A 23330-nucleotide genomic window follows, 5' to 3' on the forward strand; every position below is an offset into this window, starting at 1 on the left:
CCCAGAGCGGAGCAGAGCGCTGGTGTCGGCTCTGCTCCTGGACTCTGTGGAATTCCCTGACATCGCTGTCCACATATGAACAGCGATGTCTGGGGCTTCCCCAGAGCCGGAGTCCCGGGCAGAGCCCTAGTAAAGGCTCTGCCCTGGGACTCTGTGGAATTCCCTGACATCGCTGCCCATATGTGGACAGTGTGTCAGGGTCTTCCACATAGCGGAGTCCCGGGCAGAGCGCTAGTATAGGCTCTGCTCCGGGACGCTGCGGAATTCCCTGACATATCTGCCCATATATGGACAGGGTGTCAGGGTCTTCCCCAGAGCGGAGTCCCGTACAGAGCGCTATTATCGGCTCTCCTCCGGGACTCTGGGGAAGCCTCTGACATCGCTGTCCATACATCGACAATGATGTCAGGGGCTTCCCCAGAACAGGAGTCCCAGTGATGTCAGGAGCACAGCTGGAGTCCCAGGAAGAGCCTACTAGCGCTCTGCCTGGGAATCCAGCTCTGGGCAAGCCCCTGACATCACTGGGGCAGCCTCTACAGAGGGCACTGGGGCAGCCTCTACAGAGGGCACTGGGGCAGCCTCTACAGAGGGCACTTTGGCAGCCTTTACAGAGGGTACTGTGGCAGCCTCTACAGAGGGCACTGTGGCAGCCTCTACAGAGGGCACTGTGGCAGCCTCTACAGAGGGCACTGTGGCGTTATCTACAATTGGGTGTGTGACAGTATCTGAAGAGGACACTGGCATTATCTAGGGGTGTGTTGCATTATCTACAGAGGGCACTGTGGCCTTATCTACAGAGGGCACTGTGGCCTTATCTACAGAGGGCACTGTGGCCTTATCTACAGAGGGCACTGTGGCCTTATCTACAGAGGGCACTGTGGCCTAATCTACAGAGGGCACTGTGGCCTTATCTACAGAGGGCACTGTGGCCTTATCTAGGGGTGTGTTGCATTATCCACAGAGGGCACTGCGGCAGCATCCACAGAGGGCACTATCTAAAAAGGGGCTGCCCAATCTTGACATGTGTGCTAACTGAGCCACCGGACTGCATTTGGCGACACTTAAACTGGAAAGCTGGATTGTTGAAATAAGCACGTGGAGAAATATCTAAAATTTTAAACCTAGCGCTATTATTATAGTAATGTAGTATTATTATTCTAGTAATATAGTGTTATAGTAGTTAAAATAACTAATTGATTAACAATAATTTTGTATTGTATCAAATTTGAAAGTAATGCGGCCCGTCAACTTCCCATTTTTTCTATATGCGGCCCACTTACCCGGCCGAGTTTGAGACCCCTGTTCTAGACTGATTTTTTGAGGACTGGGAAAGCTTGTGAACATTTAGTAAGAATCTGGCGGCAGGGTAGGATGAAATACAGTCTGCTTCAACGTGAAACAAATGCCACTAACACCTAATTCGATTTTAGAATCGATTCGCTCATCTCTAGTACCTGGGTTTTTTTTTAATTCAGTTAGAATTTCCCAAAAGTTTCAGATTCGCCGAAATCCGAAACGTTTTGGGTTGACGGCAATCAAATCGTTAAAGTGGCGGCTGTTGGTGAGCGCTGGCAACAAGTCTCCGGAGGGCGACAGGGACATGAAAAACCAGGGGAGGGTGAGTATAATACTTTTTATTTTATAGGATGGAATCGCAAGTGCCCCGATTGCCCTGTCTGACTCTCTAATGTCTTCTAGGACTGTATCCAACTTGGATACAGTCCTAGAGGACATCAGAGAGTCAGTCAGGGCAATCAGGGCACTTGCGATTTGCGGCAAATTTATTCTAACCAAATCGAATTTCGGGGCTGATTCGGTAGTATAATTTTTTTGCCAAAAAATGCCACACATAAAGTATCTGTGAAGGAAGCCTTACAGCTCTGTTTAAGAAAAATATAATAAATGCATATTCTTTACTGTTTTCTTGTATGGCCTTGAAGGTGCTTAGTTATATTTCCTATTTAAAAGATGGTAAGACTTTCATGTTCAAAATATCTTCAGAAAAATTGAAGTATTTAATTGCAGTAGCCCACAGCATCAATGTACATCATGTTTTCCAATTACTGAATGTTTTTCATTTCTGTTACTGTAGGAGGATAACTAGCTTATGTGCAGGATGTTAGCAGGGGGGCGGAGGATTGAAACTTGTGCAGTTTATATTATAAGGATACAGATATAAGAAATTAGTTCAGTATAGGTTGTTGTTTTCAGGAAAGAAAAAAAACAACATAATTTTTGTATAATAAAGCTGTGAATCAGAGCTCACCAATATACAGTAGATACAAGCCAAATATATCTATCATAGTGCTTATAAACCTTTTTGCCATTTTTTGCAGGTATATCAGAAATTTCACCTGTTAATTATAATAATGCCTAATAAATTGCATCACTTTATTTTTTCAAGCTTTTCTTAATTTTTTATAAACATTTTTAATCTCTACTTTTACATCGATGTGGACAGTGAGGATAGAACAGTATGGAACATTATATCGCAACCCAAATACACATGATAAATAATATTTGTAAAATAAAATGGCACTTTGGAAGAAAAAAAAAAAGCTTGAAGAGGTTGTGTAGTTTTAATACATTTTTACAGTGCTAACATTTTGCAGTATGCGGTTTTCAAAATTCAACCATGACCTATTTATGCATGGGCTGTCTGTACAACAGTTTCTTGGGAGGTATCAGGACCATAAAGACAGCTGTAAGCCGGGCCGGCCTTAGGTTGGATGGTGTCCTATGGTTGCCCTCCACAAATTAAAAATTAACCACATATATAGACACGCACATACTGGAACATATATACTGTACATACATAAAGACATTTAGACATACAGGCAAATATATATATATATATATATATGTATACACATAGATATATATAGACACACACACACACACACACACACACACACACACACACACACCCACGAGGCATTTATATATACACACACACAAATATATATACATATGTATATCTATATATATATCTCTATATATATATATATACACACACACACACACACACACACACACACACACACATACACACACACACACACACACACACACACACACACACGAAGCAGTAATGTAGTAGATGTTACCTGCAGTCCTATGCAACACCACATATAACACACAGTGATAAATCTGATTACAGATAATGTAGTAGTGTTACCTGCAGTCCTATGTAACACCACAGATAACACACAGTGATAACTATACTCACACACGCACATACACACATACACATATATATATATATATATATAAATACATACAGACAGACACACACAGAAAAATATACACATGCAGACACATATATAGACACACACACACACACTGGAACATATACACATATATACACAGAGAGACATATGTACACAGACGCATATATACACTGACACATATACACACATAGACACTTACCATCTTTCCTTGCTGACAGGCTCACAGGCTTCTGGGCTGTGGGCAGAGCTTCCTCCTCTGCTCCTGCTGCCTCTGCTTCCTCCGTGTGTGTAACGTGGTCGCACACCCCTAAGGCCGGCCCTGGCTGTAAGGACAACAATACTATTAGTATTAAATATAAAATCATATGAAATCTTAAAGCTTCAGCATATTAAAACATTTTGGATAATTGTATGCTTCCAACTATGTAGGAGCAGTTTGGGGTTCGGCCCTTTTCTGTTCCAGCATGACTGTGCCCCAGTCCACAAAGCAAGGTCCATAAAGAGATAGTTGGGTGAGTTTGGTGTGGAAGAACTTGACTGGCCCACACAGAGCCTCAACCCCATCGAACAACGTTAGTATGAACTAGAACGGAGATTGCGAGCCAAGCCCTCTCATCCGGCATCAGTGTCTGACCTCAAGTGTCCTTCAAGATAAATGGGCAAAAATTCCCACAGAAACACTCCAAAATCTTGTAGAAAGCCTTCCCAGAAGAGTGGAGGCTGTTTTAGCTGTGAAGGGAGGATCAACTCCATATTAATGCCTATGGATTTAGAATGGGATATCAGAAAAGCTTCTGTAGGTGTAATGTGTAGGTGTCACAATACGTTTTCTATGTAGTGTATGTATCAATGTATTTTGACAACATTTATAAAGACTGCTTTTTCCAATACACTTGAATGTGGCTTCAACGTTATGCCTTACAGACTCATTTACGAACATTTTCCACAGCACCAGCACTGACCTGGCATTGGTTTTAGTCTGCACTAGAAATTCTAACAGGGCATGGATCCTATTGATAAAACTGGTGCACGTTACATTGGGGAGAGATACAGGGGCCAACTAATCACACAATGCACTAGTATTAATAAATTCCCCCCATTCTGAATGTAAATTATCTTATACTAGTCATCAACATTTATAAGAGTAGAGCACGCTCTATGGAAAAAAATTTGAAATCATTTTACATAAAGCAGATAAATATTCATATTAAAGTGTCATAATTTGATCAGTTGCGTGTAATGCTTAGAATAACACTGCCGAATCTACAACATATTCATCATAAAATCTACTTCTCAGCTCTGATATCTCCAAGGATACTTCACTGGATTTTACTGGTTAACATGATAATAACATATGGACATTAATCCACCCACGTCCACCACACTATTACAAAACATGTTGTGTCCTTGATTATTTTTTCTTCTGTGAAGAATATTTGCCAGCAGAATGATCTAGAATGGAAATGTTTATTTGCAATCAATTAAAAAAATTGTTGTTTTGTGTTAGACAGACCCCGTTGTCTTTAGAGGGGTCAGTCTGGCTTCCGTTATTTTTTACAGCATGTATAAAGAATACACTATTCTTGCCATCTAAAATAGCAGGCGGAAGCCCCAATGTAGGCTCCTGAAGCAGCTGTGAACAGAGTTTAAATTGCCGCAGTATGTGATGAAGCTAAATAAATCATTGCATATTGTAATAATGCTATGAATAAAAGAAATGGAAGAAAGAAGAGAGGCCGCATAAAAAGGACAACTAGACCAGAGAAGGAAGAAACTAGTGGGAATGTAAAAAAAAAAAAAATTAGAAAAGAAAATAAAGAAAAGAGTTAGGCCTCATGCACACGGCTGTGCCTACTGATGGCCGCGGGCCGCATTTTCGTGCCGTGCTCCAAAGCACGGCCCGTAAAAAATGAAAAGTAGGACATGCTCCATAATTCCCGGCAGGGTTCTATGGCACGGACACCTAGCTGTAGCGATACGGAAAGGTGTCCGCGCCCAATAGAACTGGATGGGTCCGCAATTATGAAGATTTTCTATGGTCGTGTCACGTGCATGGGGCCTTAAAGACATTAGGCTTCATGCATATAAACTATTCTACCAAAAAGTGTCATTGCACTTCTTTCACTACTTTCCCTGCCCTAAGAAACCGGAAATCAAATTGTTATGGACAGCACTGATTCTTTTTGTCTTTTAGAAAGAGCCATTTTGAATATAAGATGATACTATGCACTCAACTAATCTCATATGATTATCCTGTTACAGTACCTTTTTTTCTCCTCTTTTCTTCCCCTTCCCCGTCCACAACCTGGGAATCCTACTCACTCACTTCCTTTCTTTTAAGCTATTTCATTACCCACACTTCCTCACCACCATTTTACATATAAATAGTGCTGTTCCAATTGCAGCTATGCATCATATGTACCATTTGTCTGGAAGTTGACCATGTATGCTTATAAGTCTACTGAAACATGTTCTCTAAAGTGCTGAATCATGTTTTTCTAGCTCGCAGTCAGATGGACCAATGTGGGTTTGGTAAATGCCAGGAGAACGCTGCCTTCTGGAATGCATAGTGCATAATGTAAAATTTTGGGGAGGGATAATGGTCTGGGACTGGTTTTCAATGTTTTAGTATTTTCAATGAAGGGTAATGTTAATGCTACAGCATACAAAGACATTTCAGACTTACTTCCAGTATGCTTTCAACTTTGTGGCAACAGCTTGGGGAAAGCCCTTTACTGTTCCAGCATGGCTGTGCTCTGTGCAAAAAGAAAGATCCATAAAGACATGGCTTGACGAGTTTGGTGAGGAGGAACTCAAGTTGCCTGATCGAAGCCCTGACCTCAATCCCATCAAGCACCTTTGGGATAATCGGAAAGCCAACTGCAAGCCAGACCTTCTTGTAAAACATCAGTGCCTGACCTCACAAATGCTCTTTTGGTTGAATGGGCACAAAATTCCCACAGACACATTTAAAAATCTTGTGGAAAGCTGACCCAGAAGAGTGGATGCTGTTATAAGTACAAAAGGAGACCAAAATCCATATTAATGCCCATGGTTTTGCAATGAGATGTCCAACAAGCTTAAATAGGTGTGATGTTCAGGTGTCCACATACTTTTGGCCAAAAGGTGTATTTAGTGATCCATATGTTATAGATCTCTGAAGACAACTAAGATTTGAGTTCACATTCAAATGCACATTATTTCAATAGCAATGGTTAGATTAGCAGTCTATTATAATAAATGTGATTATTACTATATATACTGTACCTTGGAGTAGCAAGTAACCATGAAACATGAATTTCCTTCTATTTGGTTTGATTATCTGCCTTTTTTATATCTGATGTTATTCTTTGACACGCAGGTATCTTGAGCTTGAAAGCAGTGGGCATCGAAATGAAGTCAGATTGCATTACCGCTCAGGGAATCATCGATCGCAGACTGAAGTATTCCCGTATATTTTGGCAGATGACAAATGGCATAGATTTTCCTTGGCAATCAGTGCTTCTCACCTGGTTTTACATGTGGATTGTAACAAGTAAGGAACTATACAGCAGTGTTTCACCTGTACGACCGCACAAGGGGGCAGCCATTTCAAAGATTATGACGAAACTGATATTAGTATGCAAACAGCAACAATTTGACACATACACGCACCCACACACACACACACACACGCACAATATAATTATAAACACACACACACACACACACACACACACACACAATATATACATATATATATATATATATATATATACACACACACACACACTATATAAATATATATATGTACACACACACGCACACACAATATATACACACACACACACACACACACACACACACACACACGTGCACTCACACACATGCACACACACAATATAATTCTATACAAACACACACACACACACACACACACACATACATACACACACACACACACACACACACACACACACACACACACACACACACACACTATAAACACACACACACACACACACACACACACACACACACACACACTATAAATATATATATATGCACACACATACACAATATAAATATATACTAGTCCTTCTCAATGAATTTGAATATCATCAAAAAGTTTATTTATTTCAGTAATTCAATTCAAAGAGTGAAGCTCATATATTATATAGATTCATTACACAGAGTGATCTATTTTCAGCATTTCTTTCTTTTAATGTTGATTATTATGGCTAACAGTTAATGAAAACCCAAAATTTAGTGTCTCAGAAAATTAGACTATTAACCCCTTCCCGCTTTGGCCACTTTTGACCTTCCTGACAGAGCCTCATTTTTCAAATCTGACATGTGTCACTTTATGTGGTAATAACTTCTGAATGTTTTTATCTATCCAAGCAATTCTGAGATTGTTTTCTCGTGACACATTGGACTTTAAGTTAGTGGTTTGGTCAATACATTCAGTATTTGATTGGGAAAAACACCAAAATTTAGCTAAAAAATTGCAAAAATTAGCATTTTTCGAAATTTAAATTTATCTGTTTGTAAGACAGATAGTTATACCACACAAAATAGTCACTAATTAACATCCCCCACATGTCTACTTTAGGTTGGCATCATTTTTTGAACATTCTTTTATTTTTCTAGGACGTTACAAGGCTTACAACTTTAGAAGCAATTTCTCACATTTTCAAGAAAATTTCAAAAGGCTATTTTTTCAGGGGCCAGTTCAGTTGTGAAGTGGCTTTGAGGGCCAGAACGGAAGGAGCACCATTCGGATTTTGGAATGGTTCTGGGCACTACGTCACATTTGCTGAGCCCCTGTAGTACTAGTACAGTGAAAACACACCAAAAGTGACTCCATTTGGGAAACTGCGTCCCCTGAGGAATCATCTAGGGGTATAGTGAGAATTTTGATCCCAAAGGTTTTTTGCTGAATTCATTAGAATTAAGCAGTGAAAATGAAACATTTATTTTTTTTCCAATAAGATGTCGTTTTAGATCAACATTTTTCATTTACACAAGGAATAAAGAAGAAAAAGCACCCAAACATTTGTAAAGCAATTTCTCCCGAGTACAGTTAACACCCCATATGTGGTTATAAACGGCTGTTTACATATATGGGAGCATTCATTAGAAAAGGAGCGGTATTTATCTTTTGGGGCGTAGATTTTGTTGGAATGGTTTGCGGACACCATGTTACATTTGCAAAACCACTGATGCACCAAATAAAAGTGACCCCGTTTCAGAAACTACACCCCTAAAGGCATTTATCAAGGGGTGTAGTGAGAATTTAGACTCCATGGGTGTTTTTCAGAAATGAATACGCAGTGGATGGTGCAAAGTGACAATTTAAATTTTTCCACTGATATGCCCATTCACCGCACAATATAGTGTGCCCCTGGAGAACCTTACCCCATAAATTCTTACGCGGGTTCTCCCGGGTATGGTAATGCCTTACTTGTGGACATAAATTGCTGTTTGGGCACACTGTATGGCTAAGAAGGGAAGGACCGCCATTTTGAGCATGGATTTTGCTTGGTAGTAGTTCTGTTTGGGGTTTTGCTGGTATTTCAGTTTATAATGCGGTCGCATATGTAAGCTGTGCGGAGTACATCAGGGTATATGTAAGCTGTGCGGAGTACATCAGGGTATATGTAAGCTGGGCGGAGTACATCAGGATATATGTAATCTGTGCGGAGTACATCAGGGTATATGTAAGCTGTGAGGAGTATATCAGGGGTATATGTAATCTGTGCGGAGTACATCAGGGTATATGTAATCTGTGTGGAGTTCATCAGGGCATAATAAGAGGGTATAATAATGGGGTAAATAATACAATTATCCATAGATATGTGTTACGCTGTGAAGCAATCCGTTATGCGCAGGCCGGTGTCGCACTGATAAACGGTTTTCTTTCTTATCCCCCTTTTGTAACACTCTGCACCGTTTGGGGTACTTTTTCTCCTTTGTAGTTTGGGAAATTTTGCGCTGGTATAATACGGGCGCACTCGCTTCCAGCGGATGTGCTATGTCCTTTCCCTTTCCTAGTTCCTAAATACTAGGGCCCTGAAACTGAAGGAATGTTCCCCTTCCGGCTTGCACATTGAGATGTTTTTTCATCACCGCATTACAAGTGCCATAACTTTTTTATTTTTTGGTTGATTGAGCGGTGTGCAGTCTCGTTTTTTGCGATACAGGCTGTAAATTTTATTGGTAACATTTTGGAACACATACGACTTTTTGATCACTTTTTTTTTTTTGTTATAGGAAATGACCAAAAACAAGCAATTCCGGAATGGTGTTTTATTGTTTTTTTCCAGCATTCAGAGTGCGCCATAAATGTTAACTTTATTCTGCGAGTCGATACGATTACGGCGATACCAAATTTATATAGTTTTTTTTATGTATTGCAGCTTTTAAAATCACTTTTTTTATAAAATCATTTGTTTTTAACCTTTTGATTTTTGCGTGGACAAAGCTGTGTCAGGAATTATTTTTTGCGGGACGGATAGTCGTTTTTACTGGTACCATTTTGGAGTAAATGTTACTTTTTGATCACCTTTTTATAGCATTTTTTGGGATGACATGTGACCTAAAAACAGAGATTCTGGTGTTGTTTTTCATATGTTTTTTACGGCGTTCACCGTGCGGGATAAATTACATAATAGTTTTATCGTTTGGGTCGTGATACCAATTATGTGTAGTTTTTTAAATTGTAATAATAAAATACTTATTTTGCGAAAAAAGGCTGTACGGCTTTTTGTTACTTGAAACTTGTGTGTTTTTATTGTTTTACGAAATTTTTATTTACTTTTTTTTACTTTTTTTTTTACTTGTCCCACTAGGGGACTTGAGGGCCTGATGCCCTGATCGCTACTCTAATACACTGCACTACATACGTAGTGCAGTGTATTAGCGTTGTCAGTTATTCACTGACAGCAAGCCTATGAGGACCCACCAGAGGCTTCCGTACAAGGCAGACACGGAAGCCATTATTTGGCCTCCGATTGCCATAGCAACCCAGCGATTGCCGGTCGGGCTAAATCCCATCAGATGCTGCGCTCTATTGAGCGCAGCATCTGAGGGGTTAATCGGCCGGATTGGAGAATAGCTCCGGTCTTGGCAGTTACAGGAGGGTGACAGCTGTATAATACAGCTGTCACCCCACGGTGATGGTGCCGGCTCTGCTTCTCAGCCCGCACCATCACAGCGACGTAACTGTACTTCGGTTTGCGGGAACACCTTTCCGACAGCGCCGTATATATTAATTATATATTATATATTATATATTAATTATATATATTCTAAATTTAAATGTATCTGCTTGTAAGACAGGCAATTAATTATACCACACAAAATAGTTGCTAACTAACATCCCATATGTCTGCTTTAGTTTTGCATAGTTTTTTTAAACATCCTTTTATTTTTCTAGGACGTTACAAGGCTTAGAACTTTAGCTGCAATTTCCCATATTTTCAAGAAAATTTCAAAAGGCTATATTTTCAGGGGCCTGTTCAGTTGTGAAGTGGCTTTGAGGGCCACTTATATATTAGAAACCCCCAATAAGTCACCCCGTTTTAAAAACTACACCCTCAAAGTATTCAGAACAGCATTTAGAAAGTTTCTTAACCCTTTAGACATTTCACTGGAATTAAAGCAATGTAGAGGTGAAATTTACAAATTAATTTTTTTTTTGCAGAAATTCAGTTTTTATCCATTTTTTTTGTAACAAAGAAGGTTTTACAAGAGAAATGCAACCCAATATTTATTGCCCAGATTCTGCAGTTTTTAGAAATTTCTCACATGTGGCCCTTGTGCGCTTATGGACTGAAACACAGGCCTCAGAAGCAAAGGAGCACCTAGTGGATTGTGGAGCCCCCTTTTTATGAGAATATATTTTAGGCACCATGTCAAGTTTAAAGAGGTCTTGTGATGCCAAAACAGTGGAAACCCCCCACAAGTGAACCCATTTTGGAAGCTACACCCCTTCAGGAAATTATCTAGGGGTTTAGAAGCATTTTGACCCCACAAGTTTTTAGCAGAAATTATTGGAAATAGGCCATGAAAATGAAAATCTAAATTTTTTCAAAGAAAATGTAGGTTTAGCTAATTTTTTCTCATTTCCACAAGGACTCAAGGAGAAAAACCACCACAGCATTTGTAAAGCAATTTCTCCTGAGTAAAACAATGCCCCACATGTGGTCATAAGCCGGCGGCTAGGGAAGGAGCGCCATTTGGCTTTTAGAGTACAGATTTTGCTTGATTGGTTTCTGGGCGCTATGTCGTATTTGCAATGCCCCTGTGGGACTAAAACAGTTGAAACTCCCCAGAAGTGACCCCATTTTGGAAACTACACCCCTTAAGGTATTCATCTAGGGGTGTAGTGAGCATGTTAACCCCAACAGGTGTTTTGCAGAAATGAGTGTGTACTCGATGTTGCAGAGTGAAAATGGGATTTTTTTGCATAGATATGCCAATATGTGGTGCCCAGCTTGTGCCACCATAACAAGACAGCTCTCTAATTATTATGCTGTGTTTCCCGGTTTTAGAAACACTTTACATGTGGCCCTAATCTTTTGCCTGGACATTCGGCCAGGCTCAGGATTGAAAGAGTATCATGCGAAGTTGAGGGCTAATTTGGCGATTTACAAAGTATTGGTTCACAATTGCAGGGCTCTGATGTAAAATAATAAAAGAAACCCCTGAGAAGTGACCCCATTTTGGAAACTAGACCCCTCAAGGCATTTATTAAGTGGTGTAGTGAACATTTTCACCCGACAGGTCTTTTCCATAAATGATTGCGCTGCGGATGGTGCAAAGTAAAAATTTAAATTTTTCCCTAGATATGCCAATTCAGTGGCAAATATGTCGTGCCCAGCTTGTGCCACTGGAGACACACACCCAAAAATTGTTAAAAGGGTTCTCCCGGGTATGGTGATGCCATATATGTGGAAGTAAACAGCTGTTTGAGCACACTGTAGGACTCATAAGCGAGGCAGCGCCATTTGGCTTTTGGAGCGTGGATTTGCTTGGTAGTAGTTTTGTTCAGAGTCTTACTGGTATTTTAGTTTATAATGTGGGGGCATATGTAAGCTGGGCAGAGTACATTAGGGGCATAGTCAGGTGGTATAATAATGGGGTAAAATATTCCATAGATGTGTGTTACGCTGTGAAGCAATCCTTAAGGCACAGGCCAGTGTCGCACTGATAAATGGTGTCCTTTCTTATCCCCCTTTTGGTCCATAATCCGCACCTTTACAGTTTTGGGAATTTTGCTGGAAAAATGTTGTCCTGGTATAATACAGGCGCCCTTGCTTCCAGCAGAAATGTTTGGGTCCTACCCTTCCTGGTTCCTTAATTTTAGGGCCTTGATAAATCGCCTTCAAGAAATGTTCCCCTCAGGCCGGCACAACTGCATATTTTTCTTTCCTGACTTATTGGAGCCTTAACTAATTAATTTTTTCATAGACGTAGTGGCATGAGGGCTACATGCGACTTTTTGATCACTTTTTATCCTATTTTTTGGGAGGCAAGGTGACCAAAAACCAGCAATTCTGGTATAGTTTTTTATGTTTTTGTTTTTTTTACGCCGTTCAACATGCATTATAAATTACATATGAACTTTAATCTGTGGGTCAGTACGATTCGGGCGATACCAAATTTATAGCACTTTTTTATGTTTTACAACTTTTTGCACAACAAAATTACTTTTGTAAATAAAATTTATTTTTTTCTATCGCAATGTTGTGAGAACCATAACTTTTTTATTTTTTTTGTCGACGGAGCTGTGTGAGTTCTTGTTTTTTACAGACGAGCTATAGTTTTTATAGGTACCATTTTTGGATACATGCGACTTTTTGATCACTTTTTACTCCAAGTTTTGTAGTGCAAAGTGACCAAAAAAACACAAAATTCTGGCATTGTTTTTTACGGGTTTTTTTTTATGCCGTCCACCACGTGGAATAAATAACATAATATTTTTATACCTCAGGCCGTTACAGACACGGCGATACCAAATATGTATGGTTTATTTATTTTTTTCAATAATAAAGGACTTGATAAGCGAAAAAGGGGAATTTGTCTTTTCTTTTATTACTTGAAACTTTTATTATATTTTTTCAAACGTTTTTCACTTTTGTTACACTTTTTTTTACACTTTTCCTTAGTCCCACTAGGGAATTGAAGGTCCAACTGTCAGATATTTTTTCTAATACATTGCACTACCTATGTAGTGCAATGTATTAGATCTGTTAGTCATTCACTGACAGCAAGCCGATTAGGCTTTGCATCCGGGAGGGGCCTAATCGGCTTCCATAATGGCAGAGCAGGAGGCTATTGTTAGGCCTCCTGTTTCCAAAGCAGCAGTCGGCAGCCCTGTTATAGCATGGTAGGGCTGTCGATCTGCTACAAACCAAAAAGATGCAGCGATCACTTTAGATCGCTGCATCTAAGGGGTTAATGTCAGGAATCGGAGCTAGCTCCGGTTCCTTCTGTTGCAGGTGGATGTCAGCTGTAACATACAGCTGACATCCACCGCTGATGACGCCGGCACAGCTTCTGAGTCGGCGTGATCTTGCCCGCGACTGACAGCAAGTCGATTAAGCTTCGCCTCCGGGCGGGGCCTAATCGGCTTCCGTAATGACAGAGAAGAAGGCCATTGTTAGGCCTCCTTTTGTCATAGCAGCAGTCGGCAGCCCTGCTATAGCATAGCAAGGCTGCCGATCTGCCACCAACCACAAAGATGGTTTTGATCGCTGCATCTAAGGGGTTAATGGCAGGAATCAGAACTAGCTCCGGCTCCTACCGTAACATACAGCTGACATCCACCGCTAATGACACCGGCTTAGCTCCTGAGCTGGCGCCATCTTGCCGGCGGCTTTGAAAGCCTTTTAGGCCCCGAGCGGTCGGGGTCTAAAAGTTTTCCATACTCTGTAGACTGGGAGGCCAATTTTAGGCATCCAGTTGCCTCGGCAGCCACCGGCACCCCGGCAATTTCATTGCTGGGGTGTTGATGAGCTGCAAACACCTTAAATGAAGATTTTAACCGTGGCATTTAAGGGGTTAATGACGGGGATCAGAGCAAACTTCAGTCCTCGCCATTACCCCAGGGTGTCAGCTATAACATGCAGCTGAGACCCGGGGATGGTGGCACCGACTCAGCTTCTGAGCCGGTGTCCACCATTTGTCGTATGGATACGGCAAAATGCGGGAAGCACTGGCTTTCGATGATGTATCCATATGACAAATGTTGGGATGGGGTTAATACCAAAATGTTGTCCTACTGAAAAGTATGTACAGTATATGCACTCAATACTTGGTCAGGGCTCCTTTTGCATGAATTACTGCATCAATGCGGCGTGGCATGGAGGCGATCAACCTGTGGCACTGCTGAGGTGTTATGGAAGCCCAGGTTGCTTTGATAGCGGCCTTCAGCTCATCTGCATTGTTGGGTCTAGTGTCGCTCATCTTCCTCTTGACATTACCCCATAGATTCTCTATGGTGTTTAGCTCAGGCGAATTTGCTGGCCAATCAAGCACAGTGATACTGTGGTTATTAAACCAGGTATTGGTACTTTTGGCAGTGTGGGCAGGTGCCAAGTCCTGCTGGAAAATGAAATCTGCATCTCCATAAAGCTTGCCAGCAGAGGGAAGCATGAAGTGCTCAAAAATATCCTGCTAGACGGCTGCGTTGACTCTGGTTGATATAACACAGTGGACATACACTGTTGCTCAATGGTCCAAAGTCCTGTTTTCAGATTAAAGTATATTTAGCATTTCATTTGGAAATCAAGGTCCCAGAGTCTGGAGGAAGAGTGGAGAGGCATCAATCCAAGTTGCTTGCAGTCCAGTGTGGAGTTTCCACAGTCAGTGATGGTTTGGGGAGCAATGTCATCTGCTGGTGTTGGTCCACTGTGTTATATCAAGTCCAGAGTCAACGCAGCCGTCTACCGGGAAATTTTAGAGCACTTCATGCTTCCCTCTGCTAACAAGCATTATGAAGATGCGGATTTCATTTTCCAGCAGGACTTGGCACCTGCCCACACTGCAAAAAGTACCAATACCCGGTGTAATAACCACAGTATCACTGTGCTTGATTGGCCAGCAAACTAACCTGACATAAACACTAAATTTTGGGTTTTCATTAACTGTTAGACATAATCATCAACATTAAAAGAAAACAATGCTGGAAATAGATCACTCTGTGTGTAATGAATCTATATAATATAGGAGTTTCACTTTTTGAATTTAATTCCTGAAATAAATCAACTTTTGATGATATTCTAATTCATTGAGGACTAGTACACACGCACACACACACACACGCACGCACACACACACACACGCACGCACGCACACACATACACACACACACACACACGCACACACACACGCACGCACACACACACACACACACACACACACATTGTCATGCGTTCAGTATTTCTAGAAGGTCAAGAACGTTTCATATCTATGACCAGCGAAACCAGGAAACATGATATACGTAGACAGACCTACGGTACCACAGGTGACTTTAATTATTTACCCCGAAGCAACATTTTTTTTTTTCGTCCTGGGTTTCATACACTTAATGGTTTGTATTCAATTATTGATTGCAATTGGTTAACATTATGAAATGTTTTTAATATTTTGCTTAAAAGGATTTATGAAAGAATTGTGGAAAAGCCATACATGGATATTCCATCTGGGACAACCTTGTGGGTTGGACAAAGAAACAATGCACATGGTTATTTTAAGGTATGTTGTTTGCTATATGTTTTGACCATTAGGCAATTAACCATTATGGACCATGTAGCACATCCAAGATGCAAGACCATTCACATTATATAGCTGTCTAGTGGATGATCTTTTAGCTCACTGCTATCAATTCCGTAGCCCCAATAATTCGGGCCTCAATGTACATGCTATGTCCTTGAAGAGAGAATGGATTAATGGCTGCTGGACACCACTCACACTACTCTTCCATGGGGAAAAGAAAAGTAGATTGGCTGAAAAAATCCAACCAAGCTAATACCCTTTTGTCCTGAGAACGGACAGCTGATCGGCACTGGCAGTGCCCATTAAATTGTCAATAGATCACACTGAAGTTCTTGGCAGTAGACTGAGCAGTTCAACTCAATTCCTGTGTTGTTTATAAAAGTCAAACAATATTTTTACACCAAAAGCGTTTATGACTGGAGTTATTTTGGGTGTAATTAAACCAAGACAATATTGCTTACTTCATTATTCAGTATGTACCCTTATTTTTTCCTGTTCCATTACTCCAAGGAAACAAAAATAAGTGATTTATCCGTCTGGTGTGTTTCAGAGTGAAGAAAATAAGATCTACACTATCCATTACTGTCCTATCTCTATCAAGTCAACCTGCTTTGCATGTCAAACATAACTGCCATATCACTGGATATTATTCTTTTATCTCATATATGTCTAGTAGTAGTAGTCTAGTCACGCTGTTTTCCATTTGTCATTTTATATTATACCTGATAGAGTTAAGGAAAACTACTGATCACTAGGTGCTATTGCATTCAATTTGGCAAAATTCCACTTAATATTTGCATTTGAATTCAAGTTTTTTATTTCCTTTTTTTTGTTGAACTAAGTCAGATAAGATTGAATGTCTTTAGTATAGATAATGTGGGAGATGTAGACTGTTAAGCAGTGTAGAGACCTGTCTAGCAGGCCAAGTAGGATGCAGTGGAAAATAAAATGACTTTAGACATTCTACCAAAAGGGAATAAGAAAAGACAGGAGCTCAGATTGGAGTTCTTTGGGTCCACCAGAAGAGATTATGCTATAGGCCCACCCCCCATCTATATAGAACATGTACATGTCCACTGTTGATTTCACCATAGTCCTTGTTATCATTGTACACATAGGACATATCATCAATAAGGTCTAATAGGTTATTTGTGAATCTTCCCATAAGAAATAGACCCTAGTGGCAAGTGATTGGCTCAGAAGAGCTCCAAATAGGGTTGTCTTCTGCTGGACGTTTAAGGCTTATTATTGTGTTAGTGTCTGGACCTACCGAAGGATCCTCTGGTTCACCGGTGGTTAGTCCGACCCTGGATAAGCCTGTTCTTTTCCATTTCTGAACATGAAAAAGAATGCTTTTTTCCCCACACTGGGTCTTGGGATGGTAGAGTTCTCATCAACCATTAGTGTCTGCCTGTCTATGACAACCCTTAGATGATATATGAATATATGTTATGAGAATTTGGCTTATACATTCAGTAAGATTGTTCTAATTGCTTGCAAGATGGAACTCGGTCAATAATCATACTTCCCATTGAAACTATTTAGAATCTATAACACTAAGGGTATGTTCACACGCTAGCAGGCTTTTACGTCTGAAAAGACAGATTGTTTTCAGGAGAAAACAGCTGCGTTGTTTCAGACATAAAAGCTCCTCCTCGCATTTTGCGAGGCGTCTTAGACGCCCGTAATCTTGAGCTGTTCTTCATTGACTTCAATGAAGAACGGCTCAAATTACGTTGCAAACAAGTGTCCTGCACTTCTTTGCCGAGGCAGTCAATTTACGCGTCGTCGTTTGACAGCTGTCAAACGACGACGTGTAAATGACAGGTCGTCGGCACAGTACGTCGGCAAACCCATTCAAATGAATGGGCAGATGTTTGCCGACGTATTTTAGCCGTATTTTCAGACGTAAAACGAGGCATAATACGCCTGGTTTACGTCTGAAAATGGGTCGTGTGAACCCAGCCTTAAGAAGTTAGGTCTGAAACCTGAAACTGCCCTCACGATAACACTTCCATTTCTGATTTCTGTCAAGTTCAGTGTTGTCAAAGAGCTAATTGAATTGGTTTTAATTATTATCCACATCAATGTCCACTTAGTTACAATGTGAACATAGATATAGATTTGATCATATCCAGTGCATTCAGCATATTAGTTGTACTGAATATTATTACATGACTTTCCTTCATATTGATCCAGCTGACTAAATCCCTTATTTCACCTTCACCAAAATGTGACCTTTTCATATTGTTCTCATCGGATATCATTTCTGTTCTTCTAATAGGGACAAGGTATTCAGCTGCTGTGTGAAATCCTTCATGGACTGCTTATTATTCCTCCTATTCTTCAATTGTACATTTTCTGTATTTGCTGTACATTTATTATGAGGGTATTAATTGATTTCCTTCAATTGTCCTGCCTTGAATTCATTATGAAGGGGAAATCAATATAGGTATATCCTTCAGGGAAAGGCAAAGCATGTTATTTAACTTATAAGCTGCTTTCTGTTACACGCTGCTGCTATCTTAATTGGGCTCGGTAACATAGTTGGAAATTGATTTTCTGAAAATAAATATTGTACATGACAGATTCCTTTGTACAAAGTAGCATAATATGTGACAAAATGTTTACACTCTGTCCTTATCCACAGGGGATCATGCAAGATCTACAGATTGTTATCATGCCACAAGGCTTTATATCTCAGTGTCCTGATCTTAATCGCAGTATGTATAAGAATTTGTCTTCCTCATGTTTTCTAAATGAAGTCAGATTCTAATATTGCCCATATAAACCTACCTTTCCATGTTTATTATTTCAGCATGTCCAACATGCAATGACTTCCATGGACTAGTGCAGAAAATCATGGAACTACAAGATATCTTGGCAAAAACATCAGCAAAGGTACATTTTGAATTTTTTTTTATTTTTTTTAACAAAATGATTTATGTTGATTAAAAACTCATATAATACAATTCTCTGTCTGGGAAGACTCAAAACGGATTTTACAGTAATGTTTTCAGAGAGCTGAAACATCTTGCAATAGGAAAGCACAGTACGGATTACAGGTGCACGTAATGCCTGTTTCTGATCAAACTTCGAGCATAAAATGTCAAATAAAACTGTTGCACTTTAATTTATCGCAATGCACTTGAAATACTTAAATAGTTCAGGACAGGAGATTGTAGTTTATTTCACACTAGAATGTTTGTTATGTATACAGCATGCTGATTCATTTGAACAGAAAAAGGTATCATATAGACATGCAAGAAGCAGAGATATAAATATCTTTCCATTATTTGTTAGTTGTTTACAATTTATATATATTTATATGCAGTATATGTTATTTCCGAGCCATACTTAGTTGTACCATTAAAATTATATATATATATATATATATATATATATATATATATATATATATATATATATATAATATATATATATATATATATATATATACATAGCAGACAAAGAAATGGCGACAGCACACTGCGAACACTAATGCCACCTAAGCCATTAAATATAAATAAATATTCATTACTGCTAAATCTACTTACAAATAGGGAGGTTCTTAGCGCACTTATACATATAATCAAACTGAATATCAGGCCATGTGCACGTTACCACAGGATGAATCAATTCCCCAACTATAGTTTCATTACACACAGAGTGATCTATTTCCAGCATTTTTTTTCTTATAATGTTGAAGATTACGGCGAACAGTTAATGAAAACCCAAAATTTAGTCTCTCAGAAAACTATAATATTGGATATAAGTTCAAGATTGTAGACTCATGGTGTCACACTCTAATCAGCTAATCGACACCAAACACCTGCAAAGGTTTCCTAATCCTTTAAATGGTCCAACAGTCTGGTTCAGTAGGCTGCTCAATCATGGGGAAGGCTGCTGACTTGATGTTGTACAGAAGACAGTCATTGATGCCCTCCACAAGTAGGGTAAGCAACAAGAGGACATTGCTAAAGAAGCTGGCTGCTCACAGAGTGCTGTATCCAAGCATATTAATGAAAAGTTGAGAGGAAGGAAAAAGTGTGGTAGAAAATGGAGCACAAGCAACAGGGATAACCGCAGCCTTGAATGGATTGTCAAGAAAAGGCCATTAAAGAATCTGGGGGAGACTCACAATGAGTGGACTGCGGCTGGAGTCAGTGCTTCAAGAGCCACTACACACAGACGTATCCAGGGCATGGGCTACAACTGTCGCATTCCTTGAGACAATGTCAGAAGTGTTCTACCGGGGCTAAGGAGAAAAGGGACAGGTCTGTTGCTCAGTGGTCCAAAGTCCTGTTTTCAGATGGAAGTAAATTTTGCATTTTATTTGGAAATCAGGATCCCAGAGTCTGGAGGAAGAGTGGAGAGGCATCAATCCAAATTGCTTGCGGTCCAGTGTGAAGTTTCCACAGTCAGTGATGGTTTGGGGGGCCATGTCATCTGCTGTGTTGGTCCACTGTGTTAAATGAAGTCCAGAGTCAATGCAGCCGTCTACCAGGAAATTTTGGAGCACTTCATTCTTCCCCCTACTGACAAGATTTATGGAGATGCTGATTTCATTTTCCAGCAGGACTTGGCACCTGCCCACACTGCCAAAAGTACCAATACTTGGTTTAATAACCACAGTATCACTGTGCTTGATTGGCCAGCAAACTCGCGTGACCTAAACCCCATAGAGAATCTATAGGGTATTGTCAAGAGGAAGATGAGAGACACCAGACCCAACAATGCAGGCGAGCTGAAGGCCGCTATTAAAGCAACCTGGGCTTCCATAACACCTCAGCAGTGCCACATGCTGATCACCTCCATGCCACGCCGCATTGATGCAGTAATTCATGCAGAGTCGGAGCCATACCAAGTATTGAGTGCATATACTGTACATACTTTTCAGTAGGCCAACATTTTGGTATTAAAAAGAATTTTTGAAATTGGGCATATTTAATATTCTAATTTTCTGAGAGACGACATTTTGGGTTTTCATTAACTGTTATCCATACTCATCAACATTAAAAGAAAAAATGCTGGAAATAGATCACGCTGTGTGTAATGAATCTATATAATATATGAGTTTCACTTTTTTAATTGAATTACTGAAATACATGAACTTTTTGATGATATTCTAATTAATTGAGAAGAAATAGTATATATAAATATATATATAATGTTAATAACTTTATATACTAATATAAAATTATGATCTTTGTAATTATGCTCTGATCCCCCATTTCTTGGTCCCCTACCACTCCTCTGTGTGCCTGCCAGAACAATGATGTGTTGTTTAAGTGGACAACGCATCACAGGCATCACGTCACCATGGTAGCCAGCCATGGCCTGCCAGGTTGATGTCACTATGTCCGACACGTCAGTGCGGCAAGCCCTCATTACACTGACAAATACAAGAGGCAAGCCGGACTGTGTTGGCATTTTCTTCCCTGAGTTGACTGTCTCACAGTGGGTACTCTATTTGAAATGACAGGCTGATCAGTACTTGACTTCCAATATAATGTTCATCTTTTCCTTGTACTTTTAACTACAAATATAACTATAGGGTACAAAGGATGAACCACATAATTAAAGGCTGTGTCTCTGCAAGAAAGAAAATATGGTCATTAAAGTTTATTTGTCGGCAGTTTTACCCAATTTCCTAGTCTCCTCAAGTTTTTGCCTCTTGAGTTGGTATTGCCAGTTGAATCGCACAATTGCCATGATTTCATAGAAAGTATCTGCTTGTACGTGACCTATTTCACTCGCTACATTTTGTTAACTATTCTCCACCCAACGTTATTGGATATATTTAATTAAAGTGGTTGTTCAGTTTGGGAAACCCATTTTCACATACCCTTATAGGGAATTCTGAGTTATTAGTGGGGGTCCTCTGTTCAGGATCCTCATCTTTTGACCACATTGGAGAGCGGTTACAAATAGAGTTTCTCGCTCTGGAGGACCTGATACTGTACTGCACTACACAGACATCCCATTGATATAAATATACACTGTGTAATACTTAATTTCCCCTGTGGTGGCGCTGCAAGAAAATTAAACACTTACTGCCAGGTTCCCCCACAGATTACAGCAGATCACTGAGGGTCCCAGCAGGGGGACAATTTGTGATCAGCTTTTTGCCAAAGGACCTTTCTAACTTTAGAGATTTTCACCAAAGCGGAGAACCCTTTAAGTTTTACATTCATCCCAAAATGCTGTGTATCATTTATGCCTCCTAATATATGTTCCATTTTTCTTATTATTCCTTATTATAAGTAACATTGATGCATTTTCACTGATGCATGTGTAAAATACCCATACCCTTAAAGAATGTAACAATAATCTGAAGCACACTGAAACAAATAATAGATAGTATTCCCTTGTGAAATCCTCAACAAATTAATACTGTATATGTATTACGTTTTTTTTTCCTTAAAACTTAACATTCACAGATTAAAATAAAAATAGTCTTGGTGCATTGCACATAAATATTCATGGAGCTATATGTGGAAATAACAAATGATTATATAAACCAAAGCAAGCTAGGAGTTGATTTGTAATGCTGACCTCAGCAGAAAAAGGACACTTAGTAAAAAAGATATCTGTTTCAGATTCCACTGGTTATTACATAGAATATTTTGCTACACTACATACTATAGCTATTATGCCTCAAGGTTTTGACATACATCATCTATGATCATTTCATAACAAGATGTTCTCTAGTTGATTTTTTGCCAATATACTTATATGTACAGAAGTATGCTACAAGAGCCCAGCATAGTATTGTGTGCAGAATGTTGAGAGCACAGGATGACAGAACTAAGGAAATCTGTTATATGGACGAATAAACATGTCAGTCAGCCAGTCCTGCAGTCACCAGCGCTCCATGCCGTGATGACTTGGAATGTCCAGAAAAAAGGGAATGATATACCGTCATGAGACAGTAATATAGTCATTGTTGGCTAAATAGGATTGGGACGAGAAGGGGTTGAAAACCTGAAATACTGTAACTGCAGAAAGTATTTATGATGCATTTTGGAACAGCATTCTGATATTTTATACATAGACACCTTGTGAAATCTGCAGTTAGTAAGAATAATCTCTGACCATAGATTAAACAAACACTAATATGGCGATTAGATAAAAATTTTAAGGAGATGGAAGAGTCACCAACTAGTTCAGATGCATATTATTGGCCTGTGGTTGCATTGTTATAGTATTTAGTATTATTGAACCAAACATATGCTCTTATTGTCACTCTCCTCCTCCACTATTAGAAATTTTTAAGTTGTCACCGACCGTGAAGCATTATAGTTGTGTATGATGTGGTTTTTTTTTCATAAG

The 23330-nt window shown here is 39.7% G+C and overlaps 1 protein-coding gene across 3 annotated transcripts in view; it reads left to right on the forward strand.

The window, feature by feature from the left end:
* The window catches only part of NELL2 (neural EGFL like 2), a 269144-nt gene that overhangs the window by 109247 nt on the left and 136567 nt on the right, over window positions 1-23330 (forward strand). For all 3 annotated transcript variants that reach the window (XM_075857036.1, XM_075857034.1, XM_075857035.1), the window contains exons 4-7: window positions 6592-6765; window positions 15878-15974; window positions 18646-18718; window positions 18814-18896. In XM_075857036.1, the coding sequence (XP_075713151.1) occupies window positions 6592-6765; window positions 15878-15974; window positions 18646-18718; window positions 18814-18896 (427 nt within the window). The remainder of the gene's footprint in view (window positions 1-6591; window positions 6766-15877; window positions 15975-18645; window positions 18719-18813; window positions 18897-23330) is intronic.

This window comes from Rhinoderma darwinii, chromosome 3 (genome assembly GCF_050947455.1).
Source record: "Rhinoderma darwinii isolate aRhiDar2 chromosome 3, aRhiDar2.hap1, whole genome shotgun sequence".
Taxonomy (NCBI): Eukaryota; Metazoa; Chordata; class Amphibia; order Anura; family Rhinodermatidae; genus Rhinoderma; species Rhinoderma darwinii.